General features: G+C 37.6%; 1 protein-coding gene across 1 annotated transcript; it reads right to left on the bottom strand.

Annotated features, from left to right (window-relative positions):
- Positions 1–6591: 6591 nt before the first annotated feature.
- Positions 6592–25625, bottom strand: LOC145776343 (testicular acid phosphatase homolog). Its single transcript, XM_082587741.1, has 10 exons — positions 25545–25625; positions 24066–24164; positions 17930–18016; positions 17437–17589; positions 16626–16718; positions 16027–16119; positions 12865–13003; positions 11065–11147; positions 7843–7985; positions 6592–7138 (listed from the first exon to the last, which is right to left on the bottom strand). The coding sequence occupies exons 3-10, from the start codon at positions 18008–18010 to the stop codon at positions 7027–7029; spliced, it is 897 nt and encodes a 298-aa protein (XP_082443867.1). The 5' UTR covers positions 18011–18016; positions 24066–24164; positions 25545–25625; the 3' UTR covers positions 6592–7026.
- Positions 25626–26201: the final 576 nt, after the last annotated feature.

Genomic DNA, 26201 nt, shown 5'->3' with positions numbered 1-26201 from the left:
TCGAAAACCTCCTGGAAAATGAAATTAGAGCATTCCATAAAAAATAAATAAAAAAAATAGGCTGCAGGTCTGCAAGATACCTGTTTCTACTGTGTTTTAGCATTTCTGGATTCTAATTTTAATCTGTAATCTCGTAGACAACATACAGTGCGTGGCAACAGCAGGCTATGAGACCATCATTTTGTCATCAGGCGTTTATAAACATGCTGATCGACAAATGCGTGCAATAGGTGAATAGCATTGTGTTTTGCAAAACTTTTTGCTATGCTACTCACCCAGAAAAAAGGTTTGATCTTGCAAAGCACCAATAATGTATTTTTAAAGACGCTCATATTTACAAAGTTTATTTATTGAAGGAAAAGCAAAGGAAAATTTTTATTGCCCTTTTAAATGAAGTATATCAAACCTTATTAAAATTAGAAAAACATCCATTTTCCGTTCTGCAAAGATATGTGGATCCTGGTATTGTTACTGCAGTACTGGAATATCATGTGTTGAGGTTGAGACAGGTGAGTAAATAAAAAAGATAATCTCAAACTCCAGATAATTCCAGTTCTTTGAAGTGTCACTTGACAAGAAGAGTGAAACTTCAAGACAACAACTCTGTTTGTGCATCTTCAACAACATTTCTGATGAATTTCCAGGATTTTAGGCTGTCTATATCTGGAAACTATTTCATGATTATTGCTTTCAAGACATTGAGATGATTTAGCTTATAACCTCCCAGCTTAGGTAAAGTTGAGCACTTTGATAACTAAGTTTAGGAGAACCTTTGTTAGTTTACTGGAGGCAATGTTTTGGATGCTAAGGCTTCGCAATCAATAATGCAATGACTACTATAGCACTAAATGGATTTTATTCTTTTTCATTTGTAGCCAGATTGCAGAGCAAGCGCAACTAAAGCTCCGTCTACTGCAGGCTACATATAGGCCTAACCCTACTAGTGATTCACAGTTTCCAACTAAATGTGAACAGCAAAACTAGCACAGGACATTGAAACCACTGCACACTGCAAAAGATTGTACTGGCAAATCAGACATAAAGGATGTGAACAAGCCCTACAAAATCTGGACGCGGCCGTATGCGGCCAGAGTTTTGACCAAACTCTGAGGTAAGTGCACGATTTGTGAGCCTACTCACGCAGAAACAGTTTGCCAGCTTCATTTTTATTAATCAGAAATCGACTTCGCTATACTGTCATAGCATCTTCAATCTAACCACGTCAAGAGTAAAATAATATAAGGCATGCTTTAGGCATTATATTTAACTATAGGCCTATTATTATACGTTTATATTATACGGCATTCTATTTGACCCTTCTGATGATCTGTTAAAGGTGAAACAGGCTGTTAAGGAATCTGATAGTAACAACTATGTTTGATTTAATTCGCTCTGCTTTGATTTTTTGCTTAGCATTGAGCACTTTTTGTAGTGTTAATAGTTTTTATTATTTTTAAGGCATGCTTTATGTATTACAAAGCAGCGATTCTTAACCCTAAAATGCATAAATGAGTCAGAAGTGACCCATTGACAAGCTTTATGCAAAATTTTCTTGGCTTGATGAGTTTCTCGCCTTAGCGTTTTATGTCATCCTCAAAAATCTAGTTTTTTTATGCCTAAAAAAAGGTTATTGCAAAAGCATGTTTTATTTGTATAATTAATAATGCAAGTTATTTCTACTACCAAATTTACAGAAACTTTATCAAAATTGATTTATGTACTTTCTAATAAGTTAGAATTGTGGCTAATCAAAGCTTTACATTTTTGATTGTCACTGACAACAGCTGAGGGAAACAAAAAAAGATCGTCTCTCGGGCTACAGTATTTCAGTAAAGTCCTTAACTTTCATTTCTCAAGCAAGTCTCAAACAGGCCGTGTTAACCGTTTGGGAGTGGAGGAAGGCTGTGGAGGGGCCCACTCATTTTAGTATGGTTAATATTTTTTACTGTAAAAAATGCTGATACAGAAGCTCGATAATAATCAATAGCTTAAATCATACAGAGCCGTATTTACTGCTTCCCAAACCCCGCCTGGGGGCGCACCTCTCCCTAGAGGCTCACGCATATTTAGTTGGTGTGGCGTTTTTCGGCTTGTAGTTTTAAATGTAACATTTGATATGTATTTTTTGTTCCATTTTTTGCAAAGTTTTCTCGCTCAACTACTATCTTAGTCACCAGCGACCTTTGGCATGCATAGTTTCAGAAGTTTTTGTCCTAGATTCAAGAGCCATCACGAAACATAGGAGCCTATTAGTGGATGTCGATGGAGGCCCAAGATAGTGCTTACACGGCCCTGCTCCGACTGCAGCTGTGTCAGACAGAAAACACTGATTTCTTAACCTATGTCGGTTGAATACTGCTTAGTTTCTATTGTTCTAAACTAAGTCTTCTATTAGTTGTGGTTTTAGTTCAGGGTTCCCAACTTTTTTTACACCGTGGCCCTCTTTGAAAATTTTGAAAATTCAATGGCCAAGAAACGTCATTTTAATTAAAAAACTTGTCTATGCAGTAACCGGTAAAGATCATTTCATGAAAAATTGGGCAAAATGTACTACTGTTTTTATTAAATTTTAATTTATGTCGTTTGTTATATAGTGTTGGAGTGGACTTAGAGATGATAAATTAAAAAAATATTATTTTTCAAATTTTTTCCATGGCTTCCTTGAAAAAGGCTCATGGCCCACTAAGGGGCCATGGCCTCCAGGTTGGGAACCCCTGTTTTAGTTAGACTATTGTTGTTGGTTGGCCTATTAGTCGTGATTAGACCAGTCGTGGAGGCATGGAAAGATGTGGTTTAAGGTTTAGTAGCATACTGCATCTGCAGACCATACGAAGCTTTCCAAGAGAAAGAAATGTAACTTTTGTTATTGGTCAATACACAGGAAAGTGAGCGTTTGCTGCTCACACATCGCTCCAAACCAGTTTGCAACAATTACAGCAGTCGCAGCAATGTGATCAAAAGTTGCAATTGCAAAGAATGTTTTGTGTGAACACTGATTTACTAAAAATGTGATAACTACAGTAGTTTTCTTATTTTTAGTTTCGTGTCAACTATTGCTTGTTCATCCTGTGAGTGCCAAAGTTTCGTTAGAGACTAACACTTTCTTGCTGTATAAAATCAAAAGACCACTTAACAATTAGCACATTTGTAGCATAGAGGCAGGATATTTGAGTTTTGATGTATCGTATTTGGAAAGAATATGATGGGTCATTAGTGACCTAGTTTATGTGACCAATCCTAGAGTTAAATCATATACCGTGAAAGGATTGAGTTGGTGCCGAAAAGCCTTTAATTGCAAGAAAATTGGTAAAGAATTAAAAATAAGACTAGATTGCTAGTGAAGGCGTCGTCATTTCAGCAAAAACATCAATAAACTCTAGGTTGCAGCAAAAATAATTTGAGGAACATATGGAGAGGTGGGAGATATATGAAGCGTATTTTCGAAATCTTGTTACATAAAAGTCATGAAACGCACAGTCGAGCGTTTGTGTTTAATTTGTTGCAATGTCATTGTGAAAAATAGCAAGCAAGATAATTGCAGATTTTGTAACAAATTTACCTTCAAAAATGAATAGATATGTGTCCGAGGTCTCGCCTTGTTTGAATTACATAAACGCAAGGATATCTATAAAAGTGAATCAAAAAATAACAGTAACCTTTCAAGTACCGTTATGGTACTACTGTACGGTACCGTACTACATGTAGTTCCACACAAAGTGAAATTTGCATAACTTTTGACGCTTTTTTATTTCTTTAAAAATTATGTCCAAAGATAATGTCTAAAAAGACATTACAATAAAAGTTACTACGGACAGTGGCCAGTGTTTCGATTTTCCGATTTCTTCAGCGTAGTAAAATGAAAGTGGAAAGTTATTGTCTTGGAGTTTTGAGATGATGGTTTCTAAGAGTGATTTCAATAAGCCAATGAGAATTGATTTAATTTTTAATTTCGGACTCCAACGAAACGTAATTTTACGGCCAAATAGAAAGTGTGTTTTTTTGAGAAAAGTTGTGCTAACCAATGAATGAGAGGTTATAGAAAAGTTGTGCTAAGCAATGAATGAGATGAGAGGTTACTGTTATTTTCCTCGTTCACGAAGTCACACGCTAACCAACCAAACAGTCTTCCAAGCAAGCCTCAAAGGCAAGCCACCAGTCCTTATCTAAACACTTATCTACTTTGGATTTCAATTTTTGCATTTTGCATCCTCTCTTCAAACTTTTGCTTCATCGAAACTTTGACAGCCTACAACAAAATTATTTTTTCGATCAGCTACCTGCATACGTGTAGGAGGCACTTTAAGCAGTTAATGATCCCAAAAGGCGGACGATTGCAACTTGTGGAAATCTTGCCAGCCAACATTTCGTTCGGACTTGGAACGTGATGATGAAATGTTTGTGTCACCTCATTTTTTGCATGCCAACGTTAAAAACAAAATGGTACTCACATCAGGATCTGCGCTGCCGAAAAAATCGTGAGGTGAAAAATTAAATAAATAAATAAACATATAGACGAAAACATTAAATGTATCACGATACAAAAATATACTACCTGATCTGACTACAGAAATTGCTTAGTGAAATTAGGTTTATCTATATATTATGCCATTTTATTCTGGTCACATTACAGCTTAGTTTAATGATTGATCACAGTCCACGGCATATATTTAATATGCAACAACGTGAAGAGTAAACCATACCTATTTCCTCTGCATTTTATGCCTGACAAATAGGCTAAAAGTGATGCTAGCGACGTACAATAATAGTGGTTTTTGAAATTGTTTTTTTTTTTTTACTACGGCACATCAAAAAATTTCGGATTCTACTGCGGCACATTGACTTACAAACTCAGCATTTTGTTTTTAAATGTTACTGTTCACTTGTTTCTTGATCGAAGCTGCTACGTTCAACAAACAATACATGATAGAAGTTACTTAAAAGTTAGCTTTATTTTACTCTATGCATATCAGTAACATCATTTAGTTTTGCAGCAATGTGAAAGGTATTTATAGTAGGCTATATTTTTCTGCACAAATTGCCCTGATTCAGGGCTTGATCAGTGAAAGTGCAGAAAAGGCCAACGCACAAGTAACCTGTGGTCAATGATAATAGCCTAGGTAAACACAAAAAAACTTGTCGAGCAATATCAGGATACCCGATACCTGTTCATCCAAAAACTCATAACTTCTATTGCATTGTGTCTCAGCTGTAAGGATCTATCCATGTTTAATTAGAACATTTGCTCTTATGCTGCCAACTTTAAGCCGGTACATACAGTAGCAACACGTGAGTGTGGTTCGATATAATCAAGCGATTTAGGCGGTTGATCGGCGGCAAGTTTATCTAAACTGAATTGACACTTAGCTTTGCGCATATGGTTACAACATTCAAATTACGAGGTTTTTGCGGCACCCCTGCAAGCTTCTCGCGGCATACAGTTTAGGAACGTCTGCAGTAGGCCATCAGAGGGAAGACAATTCGTCACGTGTACCCACCAAGCATCTAAATGGTTTAGATCAGTGGTTCTCAACCTTTATTTCTTTGGTGGCCCAGTGTAGGCAGTAGCCTAGGCTATATAGTTTTGTATAGCTAGGAGCTATACAAAACGATTTAAAAACACAAATAAGAATTTATTCTAAACGAAGATTAATGAGCCCCTTGTTGCTGGTTAATGAACTTCTTGATTAACGCACATTAATGCATTAAGACAATATCAGGTTATGAAGTTAATAATATTGAATTACCGTAGTAGGCCTAGTTGCAAACCATTTCTAGCTCCCAACTGTATGTGCTAGTATTACAGGAGCACTTTCTGTAGCCTATATTTCCATAACTGCACTACAAGCCATAAATACGCAGTAAGCTACACTACAAGCCCTTTTTCTTATGAAAGAATCAAAGTTTACCAACAGCTTTTGTATCATAGCCTACCAACAGCTTTTGTATTGGTCTTCCTTCTTTTGTATGAGAGGTTGGTTTTTTGGTCTACATTTCATTGGGGTCAAATGTCCGGGCATGCTTCGAGCAGCCACTTGATTGTCGAGTCCTCCAGCGTTGACAGGCCAACTGCCCTTGGAGGAGTAAACGTCGGGCAGTTGTAGAGGATGTGATCTGGTGTCTGTTCCTCTGCACCACAGTTGCATGCCGCAGATGTTGATAGGCCCCATTAGTGCATCAAGGAAGCGAAGCGCCCAACACCCGTGCGGAGGCGATTCAACCGTACCCAGGCAGATCGTCTGAGCTCCTTTCCTGGTGGCATGGGTCCAGCGTCGAGGACAAAGGTGTGGAGTCTGAAGGTGTTGTCTGTCCACTCCTCTTGCCAGGTATTTGTGATTTAAGATGAGGCACTGGTGTTATGCTCCAGCAAGGATTGTGCTTGAGCGACAAAGGGGCTTCTCGATTTAAGGCGTTTCTTTATTACCGATTATTCGTATTGGTCTACAATGCAGAACAAAACTATTTATCGTATTTTATGTATTAAAAAAGATACATTTGTAAAACACCATGAGCTGAAAGAGCAAGCGTATAAGTAAAAATTTGTAGCCTATAACTTCGGAATAATAGCATCTCCAACAGCGTTCGTGATGGGTGAAAGCTATGACAGTTTATCGACCAATGCTTCAGATCAATTGAAATTAATTTTCTTCTGAGTGGAGCGAAAGTACTTTGAAATCACATTGGTGAGTGCCAAAAGTGAGTACCATTTGGTGAGTGCCAAAGCACAAAATCTGTCATTTTGCGCTGCATTGATGAAGCGTTTTAGCTAAGAAGCACTGGAAAATACAGTACACAATGCAATACAGGCTTAGAGCTTGTTTATTATTAATTTAGCAGACTACCGGCGTACCTGTTTAGTGTTGTAGCGATTGTTGTCGCAACATTGACAATACCATTAATGAATCATGCATGGTTGAATGTTTTTTAGGTGATTGACAGACGAGAAAGGGATTGTAGGCTATGGTTAGCCTTGATTGCGCGTGTTGCATCGCAGTCTATGGTTGTATCTACCAGTAGTTTGTCAAAAGTTTACTCATCATCAGGAATGAAGGAAGCTGATAATCTTTTCAGTTTTGCAAGGGGACAGTTCATACCGCATCCAAGTAAGTTCAATTGCAGTGGACGTTTCCATGGCGTGGTCCTGCAAAGAGCGAACACTCAATAGAAAAAAACAAACAAGTATGTTAAATTGCGATTTTAATTCAGATTTACCTTTTAAACCTACAAAGAAAATACCAGAAAGCATACACGCTCGTTTCTAACCTGACACTAGCCTATAATGACAAAAATTTATTCGTTTAAGTCTTAGCCTATTGCCGGTGGAGTTGACTTTAGAACAGATTTAAGGAACAGTAGCCTACATTACAGGACGCGCAACTCCGCTGTTCCGTTAACATTAGAAGGATGAATTGTCAATTTGACATTTTTTACGCTTTTCTACTGGCTTGCATTCAGTTAAAAACGTTAAATTACTTTAAAACCAACTTCACTCCTCTTAACCTATAAAAGGTACATGATTTGGTAAATCAGAAAAAAACGTAACCATTCAAATGTTGCGGATAAGCCAACAGCGGATGTAGTTTCGCATCCCCATGATCTACAAACCCTAAAACAGCTGAACAATTACAGTATAATTCTTGAAAATAATCTGGTGACATATCACCCTCTTCCAATCTGCCTTGAGCCAGCATGGAAGCCGTACGGCTCATAAAATCACATGGAACTCTGTCAAGTAACCCATGTTGATGCGTAATCTGCTGCAAGCGGAGATAGCGAATGATTATTACTTGAAAATTCTAAGAATTGTTTTCTTATAGCGTTCGATCTCAAACACTATAGGCGTACCTGTAAAACGTCCTGACGATGTATTGTTTTTCCCCGACAGCTGAATGGTCTATGTACAGTTCAAACATAAGACAAGAAGCAAAGTGAGGTAATTCTTCATAATTGCCAAAGGCGACAAGAAGACCGATCAGCGTCAAGTCGTGCTGTATTTCAAACAAATAGAGTTATGCGATTCGCTCTGAGGATGCGCATTGTCATGATGCGCGAAACGTCAGTGAAGCAATAAATCAACCCGTTTGTTGTAGCTTTTACTTTCACTTTCATCAGATGAACGTTGTAACTAATGCTAGAAACGAAATAGAGTTATATTCAGTCTCATGGTTTAATTAAAGTTTGAAGGGCACATAGCATATACATTACAATAGCAGGCAAATACAGCAAGTGATTAACTAAACTTAAGCTACTGGATGGTTTACCTTACATTTAACAGTTGAATGCCTTCTTCTTGTTCGATACAACAGCTTTGTCAATTTTTTGAAAATAAATTACAGTAAAATAAATAAAATCCGAGAGAGCCTGTTTGCATAATAAAGAGAGGAAAAGATGAACGGACAAACAGGCTGCTTTCACGTCTTGTTTTGATTATAAAATAACAATGGAAAAATATGGTACAAGATCATTTTGAGATAGGTAGCCAGTGCCGGTCTTTGGGGTGTGCAAACCGTGCGATCGCACAGGGCCCGCAAATTAGGGGGCCCGCAATTTACTCAAAAAATGCAGTAATTTTGTCATTTCCAATGGAAAAATGCAACAAGTGAATTCAACAAAGGAATTAGCAGCAAGAAAACATAGAGACTCAACTATAGAGACATAAGATCGGAGCCTCCGTGATTATTGCCCTGCCCTTCTCAAATCTTATTAACTATTCCTTTCAGTTCGGTATTTTCCCTGATACATTTAAACTTGCCAAAGTTGTACCCGTCTTCAAATCTGGAGACAAACTTGAGGTAAATAATTATAGACCTATCTCCCTTTTATCGTCTTTCGAAAAAATTTTGGAAAAGCTCATATATAAAAGGGTCTCTTCCTTTCTAGACAAACATTCTGTCCTTGCTCCTACGCAATTTGGATTTCGGTCTGGCTCCTCTACTTCATATGCCGCTACTGATATTATTAGTGCCACCTATGAACACGTAAAAAGCAACCTGTACACAGGTTTGGTTCTCTTGGATCTCAAAAAAGCCTTTGACACAGTATACCATCCCATTCTACTATACAAACTCAACCACTATGGAATCCGAGGTACAGCAAACGAATTATTGTCCTCCTACCTAAAAGACAGAATGCAGTATGTCGCGATTAATGAACAGGAATCTGAACAGAGATGCATAACACACGGTGTACCTCAGGGTTCAACGCTGGGTCCATTACTGTTTTTATTGTACGTAAACGACTTACCAAACTGCACGTCTTCTGTTCCAAGACTTTTCGCAGACGATACCTGCCTGGTAATTAACGCTCCTAATCTAACCTACTTAGAAAAGGAAATATCGTCTGAATTACTTAACATCAAGAACTGGATTAATGCCAATAAATTAGTTATCAATCCTTCCAAATCAAATGTCATTGTAATCCCTCCTAAAAAATGCAGCTACCCAGAAGATATCAATGTACTTTATAATTGTGTTCAGATCGAACAAGTTAAGTTTGCCAAATACCTTGGCATTATTTTTGACAATGGTCTAAATTTTGAACTTCATATTAATATGCTCCACAAGAAACTTTCTATATCTGTAGGGATATTGTCGAAACTCAAATACATTCTTCCAAACAAAACATTATTACAATTATACTACGCACTGGTACATTCTCATATCGTATATGGGATAACGATTTGGGGTTCATGCTGCAAGACACAAATGAACAAGCTTAGCACCTTACAAAATAAGGCTGTCAGAATAGTAGCAGATGGCAGGTGGTCTGATCATGTCACACCTTTCTATAAGAAACTTAACATACTCAAGCTTAAAGATTTGTACGAACACGAAATTGCTAAATTCATGTTTAAATTTGATACGGATGTATTGCCTCTGCCTTTCGCACACTACTTTGAAAAAACCAAACTCATGTATAATGCACGTCTTACTAGACACTCTTCCAATGATTGTTATTTTGTCCCACGTTACGCCTCATCCCGACTCCAGCGCAGCATTAAATATGCCGGAGTGAAAGTCTGGAACTCCTTACCAACGAGCTTGCGTAAATTGTCATTTTATTCTTTTAAAAAACAACACAAATATTCACTCATCGCCAAATATTAGCACGATTAATTTTGTATTACCTTTATGCTACCGATAGACTACTAAATATATTTCTCTGTGACCATCTTCTAACACCTTGTCTCAATTTTCGTTATTGAATTATTCTTATCGCAATTTTAGAACTTCTATTAGAATCTGAGGTATCTGCTTGACTCGAAGACCCATGGTCTCTTCGCAGATTCCCGTTGCTGGAAATTCCTTTTTTATTGCTGTATTTATTGTATTATATTTACCTACAACGAAATAAAATCAATCAATCAATAGAGACTCAACGGGTGCAACCTATTTCGTCTCCTGAACATTTCGTACCCTGAAAAGATCGAGAAAAAAAACAACTGAGCCGAAGTCGCTGATCGGAGTTGCCGCAAACATTTCGAAATTTCTCTCGATCTTTTCAGGGGACGAAATAGGTCGAAATTTGATTTTGTTACTCCGATTTCAGGGTATGAAATCGGGGTACGAATTTTTCAGGGGACGAAATGGGTTACATCCAGATTCAACATAGAGATATTTTATTTCCGAAAAATGCCAAAGAAAGCATGATCTTATCCTTTTGCTATGCCACAGCACCATTTTACAGTAATATTCATACCGAAATTTTTGTTGAACATGCTCTCAGAATGCTCCAAATTCAAAGTAATTTTTCAAAATTTTCTGGTGGTGGCCCCCCAGACCCCCGCCGCTAGGTGTCGCCTTCGGAGATCGCTACGCCAGGCTTCGCCCGCCGATCGTCACACTACCACCCTCCCCTTTCAAAATACCTAGCTACGCTACTGAATTGGATCATTGTCATTGGGGCCCGCAAAGCATATTCCGCACAGGGCCCGAAATACCTTAAGACCGGCACTGTAGGTAGCTTATACTTTTTTTACGTTATGCATTCTGTAATTCTTGTAAAATGAAACACCTATTTCAAGACAAAGAATTTTGCTTCTAAAAGAAACAATCGGACACCACTCACTCCAGAATAAGCAATAGCTTTGTAGGAGGCTGTTTGATTGATACTGTTATCGAAGTTTTGGAGCATTTCTTTTGCCAATAAACCTGTAAGTTTAATCATGGCTTAATATTTTTTTTTCTATAAATTTTTCCTTAAGGTTACTTATTTTGCATAAATTTTGTGACGTTTCAGCATATACAAAGTTACTTCTCAACAAATGGTATTAAAATTTTGAACGCAATTCCATCGTCATTGATGTCGCCAGTCATTGCTTCAGCTTTGTCAAAACGTTGACATAAAAGCTGCATTTATCAAAGCCAAATCCAAATTATTCAAATTTTGCAGACTCAGTTTCTTTTTATTTGTTTAGCATTACAGCACACATACATCAAGTAATATAGCTTACCGTACATACAGAAATACATTCCATGTGGTGCTAGTAACCTACTAGGCTAGGATAACAGGGCCAGAGCATAGTAAAACTATATGCTATGTAGAAAAGTTGATACAGCGCTTGTTGTGAGATATAACTTCATTCTTTTCTGATTCATCAAATCAGCATAAAACTTCAACATTTAACTTCACAATTGACAAAGAGAAAATTGTCTATTTGTTTCGTCCAAAAACGACAGATCTTTCAAACATTTTAATTTCAAAGATCGTCAATTCAAATTATCGAGCTCCAATGTCATTTACCAAGTGTCTTTTTCGTGTGGAGCAAAGTACATTGGGGAAAAAATGTAATTTTTGCACAAGAATTTGAGAACACAAATCTGACTATCAAAAATCGAAAAACTTTGAGGTTTCAAACCAATTGCGCATCAACGCAGACCACAAGGTTAATTTTGAAGAAGTTGAAATATTAGGGAGAGGAGAAGACACAAGGAAATTAAAAATTTTGGAAACGTTATTAATCAAAGAAAGATCTCCGCAATTGAACTTAAACTTGGCATCTGTACTCTCTAGGCTACCATTATATCCATTTAATTGTTGAATTGAATAATCATTATCAGATTATCTCAAAAACTGGACTTCTATCAACATCAGTACGCTTGGCACTCTTCTTTTGTGCAGTCAGTTTAAAACAGACTGAGGATAGGAACTTTTGAACTTTTTGGGCTGCGCCTCTCTTGACGTCACTTGCAAAATTTTGTGACCCTCTTTTCTCGTTTGAGTTATAAATCTAAATCAAACTACAGTACATAAATTTAACGTGTTTTAGATTTTGAAACAAATTTTATTTTCTATTTTTTTCATCATCATAATCATAAATCAAATCGTTTTAAACGGAACGCAATTTACTTTGAAAGGAGGGATGTATAGCCGCCTTTTCGAAGTCAGCAATTTAACTCGTGGCTTAGTTGAAGACAACGCACATCGCATGTCAGGTTCACAGTTAAGTTGGTAGCCTACCACACTTGTGTCTTCATCACACTTGCAAGTACAGAAACACCACTTCCACACAAAATAATGTCACAAAAGTGACAGAACCATGGACTAAACAACAACCCCAGCAATGAATGGTGAGAACTAAAGTCAAAACTGGGTCACTTCACCAGTCAATAATCGTGACACAAAGTAAGCTATATTACCAACGCTTCTGTTCACGGCTTGTACAATACAGTAGGCCTACCATACTATTGCAACAGGTTATCACCTTCGCCCTCTTTAAAGAATCTTTACTCCCAACCAATGCGCACGGAAGATATAGGTTAAAAAGATTTGCAATTTGTAAAAATAATAATTTTCAGCTAAATACAGTTACTGTAATAGTAGCCTTCATGTAGGCTAACTAGTTCTTGTAATCCATTTGAGACAAACCTAGATTCATTTTCAAAATAGTATCTTTGAGTGACGTGTTCTTTCCAAATGAGTAACCATAAAGAAAACTGGCGAGTTCAAATAATTTTGCTCTGCGATCCGGAGTGTACCATTCAGGTAAATCAAGTCCTTCGGCTTCCTTTATAAACAATAATGCCAACTATAAAATACAGTTGTCCATTGCCTTCACCTTGTTGTAATCACTGTATTTAAACTTTTGTTGGAAAAAGTCACCGTACCTTGTAGGCAAATTACTCTGGTCTTTCATTGTTCATAATATAAAAAACACATTTAAATAATGAATAGACTATGTATTCAATTAAAGTTATGCAACCATGCATATATGCACAGACTTTTTATTGAGGGATCCGAAGCTTTACCCTGTTTTGATTTCTTCGCCACCACACACAACACAATAAATGAGTATTTTAGTGTAATCTCATAGGACATAGGTAATAACGGACTTGCGAAGGTGGTTTTGAAAGAACGCAAAATGTCTGGTTGTTTGAAAGCTGATTATGAAAGGAAAACTTTAATCAAAATGAAAATTGATCCTTCTAGTGTAGGTTGATAAGAGTAATTGGTTTGTCCTACAACTTAGAACATGGAATTAGTCCGGGGGCAGAGATGATTGACCCTGCATTGTTGTATTAAGTTTTTTTTATTGCTGATTTTGGTAGCCAAAGGTCTCTATTTTCAAAAACTGCTTGATGACATGTTGTCACCTTTGAGCAATTTGAGAAATTCAAGATGGTCAAAATTGTCAACAATAACTTGAACCAAGCTTGAACTTGAAGTAGATAGGTTGGTAGTGAACGTTTGGTTGTAGCATTGGCAGCTGAATGTTTACACCGCCGTACCTCACAGCAGGTACATGTAGGCTAACACCATACTTTTGTAACACGTTGATAAGTTGTTTGGATCTCCTCATCTAGATGCCAAGAGTAATTTGCAAACTAGTGGAATGATTCTTCATTACCCCAGTTACCATTGAACCAATGAGAAGTGCAGGTAGTGCCCTATCTAGGTTAGAAGACATCTTCCCTAACAGTTAGATCAAAGTGTCACTTACTGTCTCTCTACATTTTTGTCGGTTAACACTAGTATCATAACAATTTTTATTTAATGTTATTTGTTTCATCTCATGCCTGATGACTTTGCTCAGTTTGTTGATGGTTACATCAATGTCATCGTCTTCGTCTTGAACAAATTGCATACATTTTGTAGCTATACTTCGCAAGCTAACAACAATCGGCAGCAGTGGCCGAGTGGTTAGCGCGTTGGGCTCGCAATCGAGAGCCTGCATGTTCGACTCCAGCCACCCGCACTTGCTGTTGTTTCTCTGGGCAAGAAACTTTACGATAATTGCCTCTACCCAGTGATCGAATTCGAGTAATGGGTAGTACTAAATTTAAGTCATAAGTAGAGTAGACAACCGGAAACAGACATTGCAGTCGGCTGCAGCGTGGGTCAGGTGTACGTCGGAAGGCGTACACCGATGCATAGCGCTCAAGTCCGCTTTCCCGCAATGCAGGATAAAGATAATAAAACATAAAAAAAAAACATCTGCTAACCCTGGAGGCTTTAAAACCACCAACTCATCCTCGAAGCGTTCACATGGGTTTTGGACAATTAAACGACGTGTCAGCCTATCACCCCCGAATTCTTTTTATGCTTCATGCAACTCAACCGAATTCAGGAAGCCGGACGAGTCTTTGATCATTACTACAAGTGATTTAAAGGCACGATCAATGTTAACTTGCCTATCAGACTTGGTTGCAGCTGAAGGCACATGTTTTTTCTGTCAAGAAGCTATTTCGGCAGTCCACATGATACCTTGCATCCGCTGCGTGAAGGTCACTTACGGTGATATCTACCCTTTGCCGCACAACTTCTGATAACTCATCTTGACGCCGTTCGCAGGCTTCACGTATAGCTTGCTTGAGTGAGCTCTTGCCATCTGCGCTGCCTACTTCCAGACATGAATATGCTGGTCGTTAACGTTTTGGGTTTTTTGGATCTTTTTCAAGCACACAAATTTCACCACAAAACAAACAATGTACTTTGAGGATAAACCCTGGTAGTAATGACCGTCTTCTGGTCTTAGGTGGAATGTAAGACGAGTAACTTCCTGGATTATTCCTTTTGTGCCTTTCAACCTGAAGGCTTGGAGTGTATGTTGAAGCACAGTTTCTGTGACATTTTACTGTGCACTCTGGATTTTCACTAACTTTTTCTTCAAGAAGTTCATGATACCTGTCCCCGTAGATTTTGCTATTCTTGATAAAGTTTTGAATCCTGATAGGACCAGTGTCTTTCCACGATTCAGTCTTATTCTCACATCCAAATTTGGACACGAAAAAGCACTGTTCTCCATTCATATTTCATTATTGGTGATCGTCATACTATACTATAGTCTATACCTGAAAAGACGATAGTGAATTATTATTAGTGCCCGTCTTGTGCAATATGATATTTACATGGGATTTACAAGGAGTTATAATCATTTATAGGTAATGGCGCCATCTTGGACGTCATCTTGGAAATTACCAGTATGTAATACGACATTAATATAATACTAATGCTCTAATATAGCCTACTAATGCTCATAGTTCTAATGGATAGCTTGACCCCTACAACCTAGATATAGAGACAAAAATCACCTTCCTAAGGTGAATGGATAGGGAGTAATAGTCATTTATAGGTAATGGCGGCCATCTTGGACGCCATCTTGGAAATTACCATTATGTACTACGATATTAACGTAATACGTAATTCTAATGGATAGCGTGATCCCTACAACCTAGGTATAGAGACAAAAACCACCTTCCTAAAGTGAATGGGTAGGGAGTTATGGTCATTTCTATGTAATGGCTGCCATCTTGGACGCCATCTTGAATTTCTCAAATTGCTCAAAGGTGACAACATGTCATCAAGCAGTTTCAGAAAATAAAGACCTTTTGCTACCAAAATCAACAGTAAAAAAAAACTTAATACAGCAATGCAAGGTTAAGGGGGAAAATGGCAGTTGGCTCCCAGACTAAATACAGATGCAAGTTCAACAGTTTTTTTTTTGCTTCAAAATGACCAATTATACTGTATATTTCGGGTCGGGATATGGATGATCAAAAAATCTGTTATCTACTGGCCATGATTACTCACCGCACATATCAGAGGATCACGTGTATCGTATGTGTTAAACAACGTCAAGTTATGCGTCGATTGTGTGAATCTAGTCAATTCTGCTAGGAAATCCTGGAAGTAAACGAACGCCAGTGCAATGGGAGTTTGATTGAAATAATGTGTGATTTGTACAAAAATAGGTAATTAACTTTGATAGCAATATATAATATCGTGACGACTGTGAAATAGGTAAAGAGAAAAGAAAACTGATCAATTATAGCTTGAAGCTGATTAAATTAGTTATTATCTTTAGTGTAAAGGTACTATTAAGCATATCAATTCCATTGTATTTTATTTCACTTGAAGAACATGTAAACAGTCATTACAAATTTTCTCCTGTCTTTTGGTATTCTGGATGAGCAAGTGCTGGCATCTAGTGCTAGATTGGACCATCAGGGTTTGGCAACCAACTTTTTTTTTTTGATGATTATTGTAGTAGCTACATGTGCTTGTGCGTTGCAATATGGAATTATTGCTTGATAAAAGCGTTTTGGTTGCGTTGATCTACTTTTACAAAATAGAGGAAGGATATGCTTTGAAGTAGAAAACTGAACAATTTTAATGGTCGAACAGAAAACCTGATTTTCTGACTCCACTTGTTGATATTCTGGTGTCTTTAGAAGTTGTGAAATTACGTTCAAATACTCTCTTGATAATCGAGGATACAATAACTGAAAAATATCGCCTCTGGTTAAAACTTGATAACTTGTTTGTTTTTGAAACCAACAGTTTATCTCTAAATGTCCTGTGAGACTAGTCAAGGTTAACGAAAGTCAGGGTTGGAAGTAACGACCAGTTGTTACTATTCGATAGCGTTATTCGTTGCTTTCTGAATATCGAATGCTTATACCCATTCCTTTTAAAAATAAATATCGAATGCGCTTTATTCACTGCTTTTTTATGCAAGCAACGAAATCATTATTCGTTTTTCACTAATCGATGTTTAGGAGAACTGCTGAATCATTTTTTGTTGTTCACTTACTTCGTCGTCAAAACGAATTTACGAGATTTAGTTTTGAGATTACTATCCGACCTAGTCCCCTCCGATTTTGAACTTTAACTAGTCAAGGAAAATTTTGCTGCAACACAGTTCAGAAAAACCATGCCAGTGAGAGTCGTTATATTCGTTAAATAGGCAAATACAATAAAATACAATATTTTTAGTAATTGCTATTCATTGCTTTTTTTAAGTATCGATAGCGGAAAGCCATTGCTTTTTTGGGCACTATGGAATATTGAAATAGTTATTGCTTTTTGACTAACGACTTCCAACCCTGACGAAAGTCTCAAACAGTTTTACAGAAGAAGAAAAGGTTTGGTATCTATCAAGTTGAAGTATCTAGTTTATTGAAGCTTCACTATTTTAAGGATTGTAGCACAAGTTCTTACTTTTTCATCGTCAATATCAATTGTATGAACAGGAATTGGCTGCCATCGAATCCCTTTTTTCCAAATTTTTTCCCGTCTAGGGGTGTACAATCCAGCCATGGTGCATTGCGCACTCATCAACGTTCTATCTGTATCAGTGCTTCTGACGTAAATCTGTAGAATTTGTGTCATATTGTTATTTACATCTTCGAGCAAATGCGCAAAATGTGTTTAGTAAAGCCCCTCTGGTTCATTATTTAGACTACAGTTTCTAGTAGGCCTAAACATTTAACAGCATACAAGTTTGACTTTGACACATAGGAAATATGAATCTTACATAGCCTACCTTAGCGCTGAGACAGTCACAGGTTTCAAGGTTTCAACAACTATTTGATTTTAAAACGTTCTTAGTGCCAATATTATTGGTCTGGTTTAAGAATTTAAATTTTACTCATTGATTTTAGAAACTGTGGACCTATGTTATTCAGTTTTACTTTACCGTAGGCCTACTTACTTCTTTACTTTTATATGCTCTACTCAAGAAGTCTCTGTACCGAAGGCGAAGAAATCGTCCTAACTCATATTGTTGTCGCATGCCGACCTGAAAGCAGAACATATTGGCACATAATGCATTTGCACTACGACAATTCATTGGAAATGTATGTATGTGCAGTTGTGCACTGTGCAGTACATCAAAACATCAGATTTGAACATCAAAACAACAAACAGTTTACTCAAAACATCACATCTGACGTTAAAACATCAGATGTGGTAACGTGGCTTTTGTTATTGCTGTCGATAGAGACGTATTCTCGAGCTGTGCTTCCACTTTTTGGGCATTTTGAAAAAATTAAAAATAAATGAAACATTAGACTTTGGGCCTTACCGCAGTGCCATTGAAAACAATTTTTTTCGGTAATTTTTTTTAAATGTATTCTTGAATGTTTAGTTTACGCATTTTAATGCTTAATTCCCGTTTGAAAATTTCATTTAGTATGCCTTTAAGGACCTCGTCTATCCACGAATCAAAGGATAAAGTTGTTTTCAGCACCTAGGGTACTGTTTCTAAGAAGTTTATAGGTCAAAATAAAGTCAAAATTGACAATAAAGTCAAAATTTTCAATAAAGTCAAAATTGTCAAATTATGGCTTTCGACAAACTTTTTGTGTTTTTTTTAATGTAATTTTTGTCAAAATCCTCGTGAAAGCATTGTAAATCAGGAACTGTGACACAATTAAACCATATTAACCCATACAAGCAGGAAATATATCACAATGCCCACGGATCCGCAATAACTTTTATCGCAAATTGTCCATTGTTTATTCATTGTAACGTATTTGAATAATTTTTATATAACACTCCCTCTTTGCAAACGCGGTCTTTTCGAAGATCAACAGTTTGGATTTAGGAATATCCTACTGACATTCTGTAATACTAAAATGCCTAAGCAAGCTAAATCGTCTTCAGCAGAAGTTAGACAGATTTGTGGAGACTTTCCTATCGCCAAAAAACACGACGCACTTTTTATAACCTACAAAACACCTTGACTTTTCAACAAAATATTACGTTTGTCTTTCGACCAAAATGACTGTCGACCAAATGTCTGTCGACCAAATGACCGGGTACCTTGATTTTGGAGTGGAGTGAATTTGGAGACAAAAATGATGAAATTTGTCGTATTAGATTGGAGTCTGGTTTTATGGAGTGAAGTCGGAGTCTCAAAAATCACACTCCGCTCCACACTGCTAAGTTACGCTGCCACACTAAGAGTTTGCGACCACGAAACATCATATGATAAATGCATACAGCATGATTAAAAACGTGCTCTTATGATGTAACAAAAACAATCGTGCATGAAAATTTTTATCAACAACAATGATCCTATCTCACGTTTTGAAGACAGATGACAATGAGTATGAGACATAGCTCGCAGCCCCCAGAGTATTACAAATAGCACCCCAGTCCCCACGGTGCAGCGGCACCCAGTTGGAAAACAATGGTTTAACGCAGGGGTCGGGAACCTATGGCTCGCGAGCCATGGCTCTTTTGTCGACGGCATCTGCCTCGCAAAAAAATCCAATCTTCTAAAGTGCAAACCGCAAAAGTTTTATCATAACTTTTCATTACATTTTGGAGCTGAAAATACGCTCAGAATGCACCAAACAAATTGTAATTTTTCCTTTTTTTTTTTTATATGGGAGATCCCCCAAACCTCCCGCTGTTTTTCTCCTCTTGCTAATAGACCGAGAGCCTACGACAGAAGATTTCACCCCATAAGGTACAAAAGGTTTGACCCCTTGAAGCTACTGGGGTCAACCATGTCACTCACAAAAAGTATGGAAGATTGACCGCACCGGGTGGATCTGGACCCTAGAGCCCCCTAAAATGCCATAAAAGGAGGTTAATTTCACCCCATAAGGTACATAGACCAAACTTGGTGAAAACGAAGTTGTATGTCAGGACATCACAAAAATATCAAATCTAACAATAGTTTTGGGAGGAAAGATGATGTAAGACTCCCCCAAAGTGAACCCCAAGGGGATTAATTGCACCCCATAAGATAGGCTACCTGGACTAAAGTGGTGGTCGAATACCTTTGTGGCAAAATTAGTGGTGCGATACTGACGAGCCTAGCCTCATGGGCGAAACACGGTGTCTATCGCTGTCAATTCTTGCTACAAATCGGCTGCCGAGAAACATATGGACTAAAGTAGGTTAAATCGAAGTCTTATTTCACAGCATAACAAAAATATCAAATCTAACAATATTTTCGGGTGGAAAGGTGATGTAAGATGTCATCAAAGTGATCCCCAGAGGGTTTATGTCATCATAGAGTACATGGACCAAACGTGGTCAAAACGAAGTCTTATAGGGCACCACAAAATATCAAATCTAACAATACTCTCAGTTGGGAAGGTGATAAAAGACCTACCCAAAAGTGAATCTCCTCCTATAGTTTAATTTACTTCATCCCTTACTCGAACCAACCTTGGTGTAACGGAAGTGTTATGCCAGGACAGTACGAATGGATTAAATCTAAAAATATTTTTATATAGGTTTTGGTGAAATACATTCACAAGCTGTCCCATGATGCATGAAATGGAACTATAGCCTACTTTACAAAAAGTTTTTGTATAAATCATATCCAGTCAATCGAAAAAAGGCAACAGGACATGACAATAGGTCTTAGGCTACATGGCTTTGTAACACCAAAAACAGAAAGTACATAAGAAGTATATAGGCTACAGTAGCCAGAAAATTGATCCAAGATCTTGATACGACCACTAAATGTGGACTTAATCGAACAACTAACTATCCAAATCAAAACGTTTAGAAATGAATCATTTGGAACGTTAATTCAGGCAGTAATGAACATTTTCCAGCTGCTACAATAAATAACCCAATAAACCCAATGTAGTAAATTTTTGTTTAATGCCATTTGCTTCATGTCTCCAATCAGTCATTGTAACTGTTCATTCATAAACAGAGATTGTTTGTGTAAATGTAAACGGTCGTTTCTTTATTCTTCATTGTCACTGCTGTCGCTTTCACTTTCTTCATCTTATTCTTTTTATTTACTATTTAAAAATTTACTACATTGGGTTTATTGGGTTATTTATTGTAGCAGCTGGAAAATGTTCATTACTGCCTGAATTAACGTTCCAAATGATTCATTTCGAAACGTTTTGATTTGGATAGTCAGTTGTTCGATTAAGTACACATTTAGTGGTCGTATCAAGATCTTGGATCAATTTTCTGGCTACTGTAGCCTATATGCTTCTTATGTACTTTCTGTTTTTGGTGTTACAAAGCCATGATATTTCTGTTATGCCGTGAAATGAAACTTTGATTTAACCTACTTTAGTCCATGTAGCCCATCTTATGGGGTGCAATTAATCCCCTGGGGGGTCACTTTGGGGGAGTCTTACCTCATCTTTCCTCCCAAAACTATTGTTAGATTTGATATTTTTGTGATGTCCTGATATAAGACTTCGTTTTGACCAAGTTTGGTCCATGTACTTTATGGGGTGAAATATACCTTCCGAGGGGGTCACATTAAGGGAAGTCACTTTGAAGTCATCTTACATCACCTTTCCACCCGAAAATATTGTTAGATTTGATATTTTTGTGATGTCCTGACATAAGACTTCATTTTGACCAAGTTTGGTCCATGTACTTTATGGGGTAAAATAAACCTTCCGAGGGGGTCACATTAAGGGAAGTCACTTTGAAGACATCTTACATCACCTTTCCACCCAAAAATATTGTTAGATTTGATATTTTTGTGATGTCCTGACATAAGACTTCGTTTTGACCAAGTTTGGTCCATGTACTTTATGGGGTGAAATTAACCCCCTGGGGGGTCACTTTGAGGGGGGTCTTACATCACCTTTCCATTCGAAAATATTGTTAGATTTGATATTTTTGTGATGTCCTGACATAGAACTTCGTTTTCACCAAGTTTGGTCCATGTACCTTATGGGGTGAAATTACCCCCCTTTTTTGACTTTTTAGGGGGCTCTTTTTATGGAAGATTGACCTCACCGGGTCCAGATCCACCCGGTGCGGTCAATCTTCCATACTTTTTGTGAGTGACATGGTTGACCCCAGTAACTTCAAGGGGTCAAACCTTTTGTACCTTATGGGGTGAAATCTTCTGTCGTAGGCTCCCAGACTATAAGACGCGTTCCCACTTTCAAAACTTCACCAGTGCCACCACGTGTTAATTGTATTAAGTGTCAAAGCATTACAGCATAACCGATAGCTCTCACGGAAATGTATTTCCAAAAGTGTAGCTTTAATGGCTCTCTTACTCAAAATGGTTCTGGACTTTAACGTGTCTCACCATGTTTGACAAATTGTCTACAATTTGCATTGCATTGCAATCAACAAATTATAATTTCCATATTAACTGTTTTGGATCTAATCACCCGTTTCAGTCACACTTTTCGTTTGAACTAGCGATACATAGGTACTGCTGTACTTCAACACATTCTTCCTCTATCTTTATAACCCACTTTCAAGTTTGCTATGGCCCACTATAGTTGGGAAACGTTGTTTTAGAACTGCAACGTGCGATACTTCTTATGACCTGCTTCGTTGATCTATTAAGGCGAATTTTTAACATCATTTTGGTGAATATTTGTAATCAGAAGTGATTACTCTACGCATTGACAACCACATTATGTGTATTTTTTCAATTACTATGACATTTAGCTTACCCGAATGTGAAAGGTTACTTCTGACATCAAGATAAAAATTTGAATTTAAACGCATTTTATAAAATGGCATATAGGTAGCCAAATCTGATGCAAAAAAAGCTAAAATTGACCACGTTATAAAACTTTATTCGTTGCAGCACAGTCGAATGCTCCTTCTGCGTTTGTTATACATGATTATAGTATACTGCTACCGTGTCCATGAATCAGTATTTTTATGGTTTCAAGCAAATAAGCCTCTAAGTCGATACCAGTAAATTGCCATTTCTTGATTTAATTTTTAAAAAAATATATATTTAGAATTTATTAGCATAGATGTGTTACTGTAGGCTACATGAAATCAAAAAGGAAAGAACTCAAAATGCAGATACTAAACTCGTGTTCCGTAAGCAATCGTTTCGAAAGTTAAAAAATGTTTTTATCTTCAGTGCTATTTCATAAACATGAAATGTATGAGTTTAATTGAGTTATACATACTGTAAGCTATTCTTAGATAAAGAGCCATGACTGTAAAAAAAAGTTTAACTTTGGCAAACCAATTTTGATAGATGTTAAACACAAATTGCATTGTTACAAAAAAATCGATGAAAAGATCAAACACATTAGTATTAACAGCTGAAAGTAAGAAATTTTTAATTCATACTTGCGCCACCTAACGGGGATTCTTTTTTTGATAGTGAAGAGAATCTAAAACTAAAATGCGCGAGCCATTTTGCATAGGATTGACAAAGGTAACGATCACAATCACACATAAATTAATTGACACTGAAAGACCTAAAGAAATTTTTTGTAATTATTTTGCAATTACAGTAGTTCCCGCTTATTAAGTCCATCGCGGAAACTGACGATTTTAGGCTTATTAAACAGGTAGGCATATTAAGCCGGGAACAAATCTCTGCCACTCATGTACGTCCTATTGACTATGGCCGACTGTACTACGGTTACATACGTTAACAACTGTACAACAATCGGTTCTTTTCTGTTATACGCCATAAGCCGTGCTTTATCGCAGAACAATACAACTGAGTTATCAGAGACAAAAGTGTGAAATTGCAGAAAGCAAAACAAAAAATAGTAAATTGTGACACTTTTTAACACAGTTTCAACCAAATGCAATCAAATTTAAATTTATTAAGTGGGGTTTCTGGCTTAGTAAGCGTTTTTTTTTATTTTTTATTACAGGTATGAATAAGAATAATTCCGGACCGTTGTCGAAATTGGGCTTAATAAGAGGGACTAGCCTACTCTAGTATTATTCTAATCTCAGAACACATAAATAGTGAATATCTACTTGCCCTGAATACTACATTAAATGGCCCCTTTTAATACAAGTTTTTAGAAAAAGAGAATATTTTTACGAGCTTGAAAACGATGTTTTATGATAAAACTAGGCTATTAGTTCTTACAGCGGCCATACTTAAGCTACCCTACATGTGTCAGTTGTCCACCTCCTTCTTGGTTCCATTTGTAGTCACTGTTCGGATTGCTCGGGAAGTTTTTGACGGGGCTTCTAGCGCCATGCCTCCAAACCTGTGTGTGCGACATCATAGTTACGTTTGAAACGAAGATGGTTTGGTTTGGTTTTGAATCTTTATCCTCGGACTGACAAAGCATTTGTTAGGTAATTTCTGGCAGTTTCACATACTTGGAGAGTTGTAGAGGCTTTAAACAACTGACGCGGGGCTGGTTACCGAGCCCAACCCAGAGTGAAGTTCCCGGACAGAGATATCTAAAGAAGGGGATACGAAAGCTTTTATTACGTCTGACAATAGATGGACTTCTGTTTATCGTAAATCATATTTGTTTATCGTAAAATGACAGTTGGCACCGATAGCAATTCAATAAACCTTGTTATGATAACCTGTATTGCGCTATTAGCATCAGGCCTGGATATTGATTGCATGCTCATGGTTACTTGTTATTTCAACTACCCGTATAGGCTACTTGCTTTACATCTAAGTTAAAAAAAAGACTTTGTTAAGAAAAACAGCTTACTGGCAACTTTTCAACTGTCTTTCCAAACAAGTATTCTTTAAATATACTCTATCTAACATTTGCAAACTGTCTTTTGTAGCTGACTGTACCAGCTGCTCTACAAAATTTTCTGCAATTTAAACAAGAACCGCATGTTTAACGACGTACAAACTTCCACCCTGGTATAGTGTCGTGGTGAGAATAAGGAAATCAGTGCAAGCCTTTGTATCCCTTTTTTTAGATATCCCTGCTTCCATAATTGTTGAAGTGTTTTTTGTGAGGTATTTTATCAAACTGATGATGATGGCGTATGAGCGATCTTTCCAGGCTAGATTGGAGGACAGGAAATCATCAGCCACTCAGCAATCTCGTCGTCCAGGACCCTCAGACCATGCGCACCGTGTGGAGGCCGGTGGGTTAGGCAGTGGTGGATGACATGGTCTGCGGTCTGTTCCGTGGCACCACACTCGCATTCTGATGAAGGAGCCAGGTCCCACTTGTGCATGTCCGAACGAAAGCGGCCGACGCCAGTTCGCAGGCGGTTAAGTCTGACCCACGCAAGCCTTGCGAGGGACATCCCTGGTGGACGGGGATCGGCGTCGGGTATGAAGTCACGGAGCGCGGAGGTGTAATTTTGCCACTCCGTGTTCCACATGTGGTTCGTCCAGTGTGCCGCACTTAAACCAAGTTCTTCTGCGTGCTTAAGTAGTTGTTGTGCGGCAGGCACAAAGGGGCGTCTTGATTTCAGCCGCTGCTTCATCAAACTAAGTACCGCTGAATGGAGTGCAGTCCTGAAATGAGTTGATCACAAGCGGAACACATCCCACGAGCGGAACTAGCGCCTTTTGATGTTGCTGTAATTATGCCCATTTTTTATGGTCAAGAACGTTAGGCAAGCGTACAGTGCCTACATTGTTTACAATCCGACTTTCTTACCAAGTTCACATGAAGCAGTTGAAGACCATTGTCCCGTCGTTTTGCATTGCGATGGCGGAAACGAAGTAAGGATCCGAGACTTTGCACAGAAGGTAAGAGAAAAATAAAAACCGAAAAATATAATTTAAAATTCATCATAAAAACCAATGTTTCATAATTATAGCAAGTCTGCAATAAATAAATTTATTTTTTATTTTGGCATTGTATTCAACATGTGCAAAATGTTGAAAATGCTCTGATACTTTATTTATAGTAGGCTACAGCCTACATTGCAACGTTAAAACTTTAAAAGCTCCTTACAAAATTATTTGAAACATTGTTTCACTATTTCTGCAATTGGGTTACAAAATTGCCATAGAAGCTCGTTGAGGCTGTTGACAGGATAAGTTTAGACCGATGCTGATGGGTTCCTTGGGTCCAATATCAAGACACTTGAATGAAAACCCTTATATCTGAAGAATACGAAGTGATTTCTTCAAGTTTCCAGGCCCCTTTGAGAATATTACATTAGCCTAAGTACAGGCTAACTGGGTTGGGCTATGGATTTAGTATTTGCTTAGTCGATAGCAACATTGTTAGGAAAACCCCTTTTTTGATGGTCAACCTGGGCCCTTGGATTTGTCCACAACTACCACTGGGTAGCAACGCCACTGGTTC

This window comes from Aplidium turbinatum, chromosome 8 (genome assembly GCF_918807975.1).
Source record: "Aplidium turbinatum chromosome 8, kaAplTurb1.1, whole genome shotgun sequence".
Classification (NCBI taxonomy): domain Eukaryota; kingdom Metazoa; phylum Chordata; class Ascidiacea; order Aplousobranchia; family Polyclinidae; genus Aplidium; species Aplidium turbinatum.
Note: the sequence above shows the minus strand (reverse complement) of the source record. Positions and strands in the feature narration are given on the sequence as shown.

Bases quoted from the DNA above. Each gene is read 5' to 3' on its own strand.
- LOC145776343 (XM_082587741.1), bottom strand. From the start codon at position 18,010: ATGCGACAACAATATGAGTTAGGACGATTTCTTCGCCTTCGGTACAGA. The intron at 16,120-16,625 runs GTTTTCTGTTCG...GTTTACTTCCAG, and splicing joins AAGTGGAGTCAGAAAATCAG to GATTTCCTAGCAGAATTGAC. The intron at 11,148-12,864 runs GTTTGTCTCAAA...TTAAACTTACAG, and splicing joins TATTTTGAAAATGAATCTAG to GTTTATTGGCAAAAGAAATG.